At 39.8% G+C, this 11195-nt stretch overlaps 2 protein-coding genes across 2 annotated transcripts; one reads left to right on the forward strand and one right to left on the reverse strand.

Moving 5' to 3' along the window:
* The first annotated feature begins 1082 nt into the window (after window positions 1–1082).
* On the forward strand, window positions 1083–6316 carry LOC148855322 (protein OBERON 3-like). Its single transcript, XM_088941795.1, has 2 exons — window positions 1083–3693; window positions 5602–6316. Exons 1-2 carry the CDS (start codon window positions 1815–1817, stop codon window positions 6168–6170), a joined length of 2448 nt encoding a protein of 815 aa, XP_088797921.1. The 5' UTR covers window positions 1083–1814; the 3' UTR covers window positions 6171–6316.
* A 750-nt stretch (window positions 6317–7066) lies between these two features.
* LOC148855323 (Cytochrome b561/ferric reductase transmembrane protein family) lies at window positions 7067–9840 on the reverse strand. The gene is made up of 4 exons (XM_088982657.1): window positions 9554–9840; window positions 9404–9452; window positions 9127–9326; window positions 7067–7491 (listed from the first exon to the last, which is right to left on the reverse strand). The coding sequence occupies exons 1-4, from the start codon at window positions 9713–9715 to the stop codon at window positions 7228–7230; spliced, it is 675 nt and encodes a 224-aa protein (XP_088838783.1). The 5' UTR covers window positions 9716–9840; the 3' UTR covers window positions 7067–7227.
* Window positions 9841–11195: the final 1355 nt, after the last annotated feature.

Genomic DNA, 11195 nt, shown 5'->3' on the forward strand with positions numbered 1-11195 from the left:
GAAAAGTGACCCTCTGAAAGTGACCTTAATTTGTCACATGGGGAGAGAGGGTGATATGAGATATGTGAACCCACTTGAATTGTTGGTTGTGGAAATGACCCTCTAAAAGTAAGATTTCACACCTTACCAAATAACAAATTCACATGAAAGAATAGCACTTTCAGGCAAGTTTGGTTTTGCTTAAAGAAAGGCTTTGTCTCTTTCCTTGCAATTGACTGAACTATTTTAGCTTTGTTTGGGCAAACTAAAGGCCATTAGGCAATGTTGATCCCAACTAGGTAAAGACTAGGGATCAAATCCTTGTCACCAGGGTTGGGAGGTTATGGGTATTGGGGTATGGTCTCCCCCCAGTTGTGTAGTCCAATAAACCAACCAAAAAAAAAAACTATAGCATTATTTTCATATTTTGCACAAAGTGACTACTCTTAGGCCCCGTTTGGGAGTATTTATTAGATAAATGTTTGGTGAAAAAAGCACTCATATCAGGGGCTTATTTCCCAAATGCACATAAATGATTATTGATGTGGTTGTGGCTCAAAATAAGTGTTTATTTGAATAAGTACTCCCAAACGGAGACTCAGACTTCAATCAACATTGAATAAAAGAGAAGACTAAAGCCAAGTAAAATGAATGATTGGTCCAGACTCCAGACTGAAACTATTTACCACCTAACCATCATGTTAATTTTGACAAAGATTAGTCATGCTTTAAGTGCATTTATTTTTTTATCAAATCACTATTAAAATTATTACATTTTAATAATATATTACTAAAAGGTTGAAAAAATGTATGCTTTTCAACAGTCTTTTGAACCTGGGTCCTGAGTGAGAGAAAAAGAAAAATGGAAATTTGGGACAAAGAGACTATGAGAATGAGAGGAAGCAACGCAGCCATGACCCATAATCAGTAAAGCACAACACAGTTTTAGGTTTTTGTCTTTTCCTTCTTTAAAGGTGAATGACTCTAACAGATCAGCACTCAATAAATGTGTTCTCTGTTCTTTCCATGTTCTTGTGCAATAAATCTCTCTCTCTCTTCATTTCTTCATTACCATATTGGAGGGTTCAAGTCTTCTGATGAAAGGCTTCCCCATAAATCATGATATCAAAACTGCCCTTCTATTTTTCTCTCTCTTTACCAACTTTTCTCTTTTATGATTTATTCTTTTATCACACTTTGAATCAATTGGTTTTGAATTTGAAAAATCAGACCGGATTGCATCAGTAAACAAAGAAAACTGAGAACTGGGCAGCTTTTCCTTTAGGCTGTGTTTAGTTTATAGACGTTTCTTTACCTTTTCCTTCCTTTCCCTACATTTTTCTTCAAACCAAACACAGCCTTACTGTTTGAATGGTAATTGTTAAACCTTCGAGTTAAATCAGAAGAGGAAGGACATCAGAGAAATAACTCGAATATTTAGGGACCTTTCCGTCGTTCTGTTGATAAAACAGTGTCATTTTAATCGAACAGCAAGTAAAAAACCCAACACAAAACGAGTCTATCGTCGTCAAATTGCGAGTTCTGGACAATTTCTGTAAATCCTGGAAGAAATAGAGGGTAATGTCGTAAACCGAACAAAGAAGCGCCTCTGTTTCTTCGTCCGCCCGCCTGAAACAGCCGTTACAGCGTCAATGGAGTCGTAGGGATCAGAACAGGAAAACGGAGAGTTGAAGAAGCAGAAAGAGGGTGGAACCGGGGAGGAAGAGAATTTTCTTCGAATTCCCTCTCAAATCCTTGGACGATTTCTGAAATTTCTACCTTTTTGGCGGGGTACGTTTCTCTTTATCTCTCTTACTGTGAGCTCCTTGTAGGCCATGATTACAGAGACCGATCTCTCCAATGGTTTTGTTCACGGAACAGAGAACTCTCTGAGCAGACTGAAACAACACGTCTCCGTGCAAAACCTCGAGACCCCAGATGGGAAAATCGGTTTTTCTGAAAAGGGTTCCGATTTTCTGCGAGGTTCGGAGATTGGTCATAATGGGTTTCCGTTAAAACCGTCGAGAAATGGAAATTCAGGTGCTCAGGAGCTGACTCTGAGCTACCTGTGCGATAATTCTAAAATGGATTTTCAAGACAAAGATATTTCTGGGAAGAATTTGTTGAGTTCTTTGGAGAAAGGGAGATATAAGGGAAAGGAAGTGGTTCCGGAGAACCAGACTGAAGAGGAGAGATGGGTAGAGAGGGATTTTCTGCAGTTGACCGGTGCTAGGGGAGCAGGGTCGAGGCGAGAGTTCGAGGAAGAGGAAATCGACAGAGACAAGAGGGAAAAGAAACCAAAGATTGAGACGCTTAATCTCTCTCTAGCTTTGCCGGTTGTCTCACTATCCCTCAACACTTCGAACCCAGCTCCGAAAGCTGACCCTCCTGTTCATCTGAAGTCGGTGAGGAGCACTCATTCATTGGCGCCGTCATCCTCCGATGACTATACGGCGGCATCACGTTCGTACTCTTACTCCCTCCCCTTCTCTCACAACCCCAGCTGCTCACTCACGCGAAACTCGACCGAGAATTATGAGTACTCGATGGGAAGCCACCGAAGAGAGACTGATCAGTTTTGGAATTGTGGGGAGGGGACTAATGGCTCAGTTCACAGTCGGTTCAGGCCATTCGGCGACGGAGTTGGTCTGTCGAACCATGGTGGTGGTTTCAGCCACCCCTTGATGCAGGGAGGCCGCCCGATCAATAAGGACTCTTGCAACAGTCTTTACAGAACTACAAGCTCCGATAACCATTCGTTCTTCCCGTCTGAACTACCTGCGAGGCCAAGAAAGGATACTTTATCAGCCAACTCGAGAGGAAGAGCTTCTGAGCAACAAATAGGTTTGGAGAACTCAGACGGAGGGAGAGCACGTAAATTGACAAGCCCCGAGAGGATTCTACGAGAAATTGTTTCTGAGTCTATTCCTATAATGGCTCAAATACTTCACGAACTTCCTGATGAAACAATTGAATCGACCAAAGAGTGTCTGAAGGGTCTAATTGAGGCGCCTGAAAAGAGAGAGGAGTTGGCCATCTTACAGACTCAGCTTGAGAAGAGATCAGATCTTACTTTTGAGACACTTTCGAAGTCAAACAAGGCGCAGTTGGACATCTTGGTTACAGTAAAAACAGGTCTTGTGAACTACTTATCGGGAAAGAACCGGCTACCAACAGCTGAGCTGGTGGAGATCTTCTTGTTTATGAGATGCCGGAATCCGAACTGCAAGAGTTTGTTGCCTGTCGATGACTGTGACTGCAAGATATGTTCGACAAAGAAGGGATTTTGTAGTAGTTGCATGTGTCCTGTCTGTTTGAAATTCGATTGTGCCAACAACACTTGTAGTTGGGTTGGCTGTGATGTCTGCTCTCACTGGTGCCATGCCATCTGTGGCCTCCAGAAGAATCTCATTAAGCCCGGACCCAGCTTGAAAGGGCCCAAGGGATCGACGGAGATGCAATTCCATTGCGTTGCTTGTGGTCATGCTTCTGAGATGTTTGGATTCATTAAGGATGTGTTTATGCATTGTGCAAAGGATTGGGGAATAGATACCCTGATAAAGGAGCTCGAGTGTGTCAGGAATATCTTCAGAGGAAGTGAAGATGTCAAGGGAAAGGAACTACAAACTATGGCCATGGAAATGCTCTCAAAGCTTGAGAATAAAATCATTGTTCCTTCAGATGCCTATGACTTGATGCTTCAGTTCTTCCAATGTAAGTTTCAGAACTCGGGAATTACTATCCCTTAATTATTTTTTTCCCTACCATTTTTTTTTTCTATTTGGTAGTTATTATCTTTCTTCTGTCAACTGAAAGATTCTCTATTTACTAATCATTCTTACTGAACCAGTTACATGAGCTGTCAATTTGGTCTCAGTTGCATGAATTTTCAGGGGTTCTCTATCCCCAGTGTCACTGTGGTTAGCTTTTTTTCCATGGTCATAGTGTACCTGTGGATAGATGAGAATGGTTTCTTAATATGATGTAAATTGTAGGTTTATATAGTCATAGGCTTTGATTCTTGAAAAGCATTCCTAGTTTTCCTTGATATACCAGATACTGCATGGATACTTCTAGATGTACTCTATAGTGTTAACACTTTTAAATTATGTAAAGTGGTATGTTTTAACAAATTATACAATAAAAAAAATCTCATGTTAGAAATTTAATTAAACTTGGCAAGACATAAGTCTTGAGAAATGACACTTAACTTCAAAAACTAGATAGAAAACACCATGATATAAGCATAGTCCATGGAATTACCAGTGCTTGTATCCGCGTCCTAGATTTTAGGAAATGGAGAGTTGTATCCCGTTTCCCTGTATCTGTGTCCATATCAATATCTATATCGGGGTATCATAGGTTTCAAAGCGTGATGGCAGTTTCCTTGTTAATGTTGTCAAGATTGATCATATTGAAGAGTAATGGAATAAAATTTTAGATGGCATTCTAACACCTAGTACTGTTCTATCATTTATGATTCCTGGATATGCTTTGAATACAAAATGGCTTACCATTCAGGAGTAAGAGCCTTTTATATTGTTAAAACAAATAAATATGACTTGAGCCTTGATTTATTAATTTTACAAGATTGTCTTTATTCAGGTGGTTCCAAGGAACAATTGCATTTCTTAATTTAAAAAAAAAAAAAAAAATCAACTTCTTTTGATATGCAATTAAAAACTTCTTGGTGACAAACTTACCTTACCAGTTACAATCAAAGATTGTATTTTGTGATATTGAAGATGTAGAAAATTTTTGACTGGGAACTAAAGATTCATTATCCAATTTAATAGTAAATGATCAAGGTTCTCTTATTAGGTAATTACTTGTTTCAGTGCTTTTTTCCCAATCCTAGTTGTAACTTGATAATTTGTTATTAAACATAAAATCACACATACTTGAAAATGTTCCTTAATTTTGAAAAGGAATTAAGATAAATTGTTTTGAAGAACATTGAGTTGCTGCATCTTGGTTGTGATGCATTTGCCACTGGCTACTGCATTGATCACTGACCAATGGAGTGATTGTAGAAGACTATGTGCTAGAATATATGTCCTCTTGTGGTTTAATAATTGCATGATGCCACCAATGTCCACAATTGTTCTGGTGCAGTCTGATGGTACATTATGCAATTTAGGTCTTTGCTTGAGCCTTGGGAAGGCTTTTACTATGTTAAATATCCTATTGGTAGATTGGTAACATAAGCAAACTGTAGTATGTTGGTGAATGTATTTTGAGATGCTGTCTTTACCTGCAGATAGTGGCATGGTTGCATCCTTAATCCTTTGAATTAATTGTCTTCTTCATTTTCGGTCAGACTCAGCTTTCTATGAGGAGGGTTCTTGATTTTTGCTTAGCCTTAATTTGATATGGTCCTTCATGGTGGTGATAAATCTAACCTTATGGTCCAAACCATGTGACTGAATTTACTCTTTCCATGTTGGTATTTTTTGTTAAGTGATCACATGTAACCCATTGGTGATAAATCTGACCTTAGGATCCTAATCAGACAGTTAGCACTCTTTAATTGTCTGATAGGGATAAGATATTTGAACATGTTAACTCTGCTGCTACATAAATCCTCTTTCATTGACAATCTCTGTAATATATACATTACAGATGGCAGCATATCAGAGATTCCTGCGTCGAAAGGTTCTTCCCAAGAATTGATGGCATCTCAGTTATGTCAGAGTGATGTTGTCTCTCTTCCACCTCCAACTTCACTCTCCGCAAAGCCTACAACTTACAATAGTAGCTCCTCAATCATAGGAAGAGATTTGCAGCCATGCGATGTTCATTGTAATGGCCTTAAGAGCAATGTCACTGTTGAAAATGAGTTGCGGTCTGGGATGTCATTGAAGGATGGCTTTGACAGCTTGGAAGGCATTGTTCGGATCAAGGAAATGGAAGCCAGAATGTTCCAGAGCAAAGCAGATGAAGCACGGAGAGAAGCAGAAGAGTATCGACGAATAATCCAGGCAAAAACTGAGAAGTTGGAGGAAGAGTACACAAACAAGCTCTCCAAACTGTGCTTGAAGGAGACAGAGGAGAGGCGGAGGAAGAAGCTTGAGGAGCTCAAGCTCTTGGAGAACTCACACTGTGACTACTACAAGCTAAAGGTCAGAATGCAAGCTGAGATTGCAGGCTTGTTGGAGAGAATGGAGAAAACAAAACAGATGTGGGTGTAAACCTTGTAGGTAACCATGGTGATGTCTAATGCGTATGTTTCATGCTTGCAGTGTTGGATGTATCTAGATTTTGGATAATTTCTTTAATTTGTGAAAAAGGAAAATTGTAATTTGTTTTAAAAGTTTTATGATGACCCATTGGAGCATTTTTTTCAGTCTACCAACTTTTTTTCTTTATTTTGCCGGGGGGGGATTGGGCTGAGTTGGGTTCGGATTCTTCCAACCCATGTTGTATCCCTTGTACTGATCATAGATTCATAATCAGGCAGGGGTCAAAACCATAGTACATAGTACCATTGAATATTTCATGTCTAGACTAACCAATGAAACTACGGATGAAACTTAGGTGGGCTGGGAATTTGAATGGGAACCGGGCCCAATGCTGTGTAAATTCTTCAAATTGGATATCCAATTTACACCCCTACTGGAAATATGGGCAGACCCGATAGGTCCAAACCGAACCGATCTAACCATATAGGGTCTGGATCTGCAATTTTTCCATATTAGAATTGAGTTGGGATCAGTTTTGGTTGTTTTGAACCAACTAATGCTGCAGTTTCGGTTGGGCTCAGAACGGGTCCACCTTAACCCGACCCAAAACAGGATTAAGGTTGATCCAACCCTAACCCAATCCACTTACATCTCTAACCCAAATCACTCTAAGGGTGGATACGAACCAAATTTCTCATGAGACATTTGAGCTCAACTCATGAAAAGTTTGATTCGATTTGGTCGAAATTGAATTTTATATGTATAATTTTTATATTTTATATGAAGCTGGACTCACCATCAAGCTCAAACCTCATGTTTTTCTGTCGAACCAAGCTGGAATCCATCCCAACTCCAATTAACAAAAACCAACAAAACATTAAAACTAGTTATTTAGAAACTTTAAATGCACAGAAACAAACACCCTCTTTTATTATGTATCCTTTTCAAATAATTCTTGTATATAAACCAAATCAAAAGGAATCTTGTTCAGTTGTATCAATGGAAATTTCAATTATAAAGGAAAGGAAAGAAAATCCACACATTAGAAAAACACAGAAAAATTAAATCAAATAGTTGATACTCTGACGCTGATGGTGAAATCCACTGCAATGCCAAAGAAAAGGATGGCTAGTCCAGTGAAGTTCATCAGGCGAGATTCAGTGCCATGCCTCAAATTCATGACTGTTGCTTTCTCCATCAGCCCGCTCTCTGCTGTGCACACCGCCATGTATAACAGAGTCCTACCTCCAACCTTGTGCCATGGAAGCATCCTCCCCCTCGTTGAAACTTCTGCTCCGGGTAAAAAGAAGGTGACAAAACTATACAACCACTGCAAAAGTAAGACATCAAGATCAAGATCATCCAATTGATCAAAAGTTTAAGCTGCGTTTGGCGTGCTGCTACAAAATTAGTTATGGATAGGTGCATACGAGGTTCATTGACATTACCAAGGAGAGCCTGCAGTCATGCGGGTTTGATCCCATGCCTCCAAGGGATGTTAAGAGACCATCTTAGGGAATCGGGATTTGCTCCTCACACCAGCCTAATAGAAAATCTCACCATGTATTGGGAACATCTCCCATGAATAAAAACACTAAGTGTGGGAGATGTTCTCGATGTGCAGCTAGGACGTGTTGTGAGGTTGATGTGAGGGGTAGATCCGGGCTCCATCTCAGGCTTCTTAGAATTACTTTATGGAGCTAAATAAATTAGCTCCATATATAGAAAATATTTTCTTAAACAGTGATTCTTGGCTGATTCAGTTGTAGCCACAAGGCATCCCCCTTAAAATGATGCAAAATTTAGCATAGGGTAGTTTAGGTGGTGGTCCACCGTTCGAAAACAAAGCTGAGGTGGCAGCCCAGTAGATTCTCATGTTTTTCCATTCTACCCTATATCTATGGGTAAATTTCTGCCCAACAGCCCCTACCATATATTGTAAAAGGTCCTCCATAAGGGTAAATAAATACTCAATTCAACTCAAAAAGCCTTACCCCAACTAGTGAACTTTTTTTTCTGTGATTCCTCTCTGTTCTACTGTGTTAGAGGGTTAGAGTGTAAATGGTATTCAAAAATTTGAGTTCAAATTTGAAATTTGACGTAAACTTGGCTTAGTCGGGCTGAACCACCCACCTAGTCACCTACCCCCACACAAGGGCAGGTAGGTTTTGACTGGCTGGCCCAACCACCTTACAATCCATTGATTATCCCCTTCTTTTCAGGGTCATTACCCAATATTGGTCCCAACTATTCAGGGTCTTGAAGATGTGGACTAAATACAAACCTAATCTTTGGCATGTTATTCATAAAGCAGCTACTCTCAGAGTCAAACCCAAATTCTCACCCTTGGCCCTTCTCTTGTTAGAATTCTCAAAAGATCTTCCAATGAAGCAAGGGAACATGAAATGCATTTTATAAACAGAACCAATGTTCAAAATATCGACACTCCAATACAGCAGAAGGGGTGTATCAGTACTTTTCACCACACGCACATCATTTTTTTAGTTATTTTTTTCTCAAAAATAGGGAGAGGGGTAGGTTTAACCGTTTAAGTATTACTTCACATTTAAAACAGTCAGTTTTGGGATTAGCCTTAGAAAAAGGCAGTCGATACAATATAATACACCCGATATGAAGTGTATCATGTCCATACTTTGAACCTTGGACTGAACACATTCAGAGCAAGCCCAAAGTCATGTTCATTTCACTGGCTAAAGGCCGATATAAACCCATTTGCTTCACTCTGACTATCTCAATTCAGAGCACAACCTTCAGCAAGCATTAGATTAAGCCCATCTGAATTCTGAAAGTGCCCATTGGCCAGCCTACCCCATGTGCATCAGTAATTAATGTTCAGGAACCAGACTCAATCTAATCCACAAAACAAGACAATTCTAATTCAATCAGTTTCAACCCAAAATCAAGCAATGTTCACTATGGACCCCTGAAGTTTTAAGGCTGTTACCTGCAAACAGAACAAGCAGAAGGTGCCCATGCCTAGCCATGAATGCAAACTATACATGTTTGGTATCCCAACCTCATTATGAAACTTGAAGGCAGCATTGATTCCCACAATTCCCAGAACAATAGCAACAAGGTGAAGCAACATGTGAATAAACTTCCGAACCTTCTTCTCCATGGGGAATGTTTTATAGGCCATAATTGCTACTCACACAACCAACACTGTCAAATTTATGGACTTATAATTAACCAACTACACAGACACAAAATCGGATTCTTACCTTCTCCGGCGAGAAAAACAAATCCGGCATACATTAGAAATGGATGTACCTGCAGTGTTTTGTTCCACAAGAATTATGCCAAAAATTACAATTTTTTTTTCTAATGCCAGTGGAAAATCAAACAAACAGATTTCTAAGGAGTGTTTGTACATTGAAAACTTTATCCTTGTTATCCGAATCTAGATCAAGACCGCCACGAAAATGCAACAGCCAGGTGAGCAAGAGAATTGCAGCCAACACGCCGAAAAAGTGTCCAAATGCCGTGGCACGGGAAGGCCGCCGGCGAAGGCTGGATCCCTCTATGTTGTCCATGGAGGGTAGGAGAAGGGAGCTGGGGTGGAGTGAATGCTGTAATGAATGTGTGAATGGGTTTGTTTAACATTGCATTTAGGGGGCGGGGGGTATTATATGTGAAGGTTCAAGAAGGTTGCTTGGTTGTTTCGGTTTGGTATCATACAAGGAAGAGAAATTTAGCAAGGCATCCTATGAGTAGCAGCATCTACAGAACCAAAGGCTAAAGCAACTGTCCAAACTCCTGAGCCCTGAGAGAATAGTTCTTTTCTTTATGGGATTACCTAGCTAACCATCCTGTCCAAGTACAGACATATCCATCAAAACCATCAATTTGTCCTTTCATTGAACAATCAAAATCTGGATGTTTAACTTATTCACCGAGCTTGATCACTTCCCATGGCTTTATTGATGGTTGACAAGCAGTTTGAGAGATGGACCTTGGATTAGATAGCTCAGATCAAGAGAGATGACCCTGACTGATAAAGATGGTTTAGAAAGGATTCTTCCTAGGCTGTTATATTCCTTGCTTTGGAATCATTCCCATATTTCTGTCCATTTGCCAAATGAGTCGGGCTTTTCGTACACAACCAGGCCATAGCAAGAGTTGAAGAGAAACGAATAGATGAAAACCTGCAGAAGGTAATAGTGACAGATGATAAAAGAGTTCTTACGACAAAAGCCTTTATGAGGTGAATCACTGAGCTATCTAAACAGACTTAAAACTTTTGATGACAATTATCTAAGCTAAAAGGAGTTGTTTTGATCCTTGATCTATGCCTAACTGCCTATCTTGGAGGTGATCCTTGAAACAAACATGAATAGAGATATGTCATTTGAGGATTATGTACATCTGGGTTATTAAATTGGATTGGACTATGACATGGAAAAGATATAATATCAGAAAAACAACTGACCAATAAACTAGAATCATAAACATGGAAGCGAATCATGTGTGATTTATTAAAATTCATGGGTGGATTTTGATTGGTCAAAACTCTTTCCATATCATAGATTTTCCCTATTAAATTAATAATTATCAAAGGGGTCATCCAATAGGAGGGGAAGGAGAAGAGTTTAGGAAAACAATGTTGTGAGACTCAGAGTAGACAAGATGGTCGGACCATTTGGACCAGGAACAGACAGCAAAGGCAGTGTGGGTTGCACAGGGGTGCAACTTGGGTTGGCCCGAGTCAGCATTTTACACTCCTTCAGGCTGGGCCCATTCAAATTTAACAAAAGTCTAACCTGAGACCACCCAATGTTATCAGCATTTTACCCAGTGTTGGGTATCTAGGAAGTCTTTGGGAGGGGTCGAGTGAATGCGGAACTATACCTTTTGGCAGCTTTTTTGCACAAACCTTCTCACTCAAACCCATTTTCTCACTCTTGTCAGCATGAAATTTTACCATTACATCAAACAATAGACCCAATTTTTGGGTTGCCTATTTCTTACAAATGTCAAAGGCTGGATACGGTCCAAACCTGCCTTTTTTTTCTT

Source organism: Nelumbo lutea, chromosome 4 (genome assembly GCF_056320005.1).
Source record: "Nelumbo lutea isolate HS-2025 chromosome 4, American lotus-T2T, whole genome shotgun sequence".
Classification (NCBI taxonomy): domain Eukaryota; kingdom Viridiplantae; phylum Streptophyta; class Magnoliopsida; order Proteales; family Nelumbonaceae; genus Nelumbo; species Nelumbo lutea.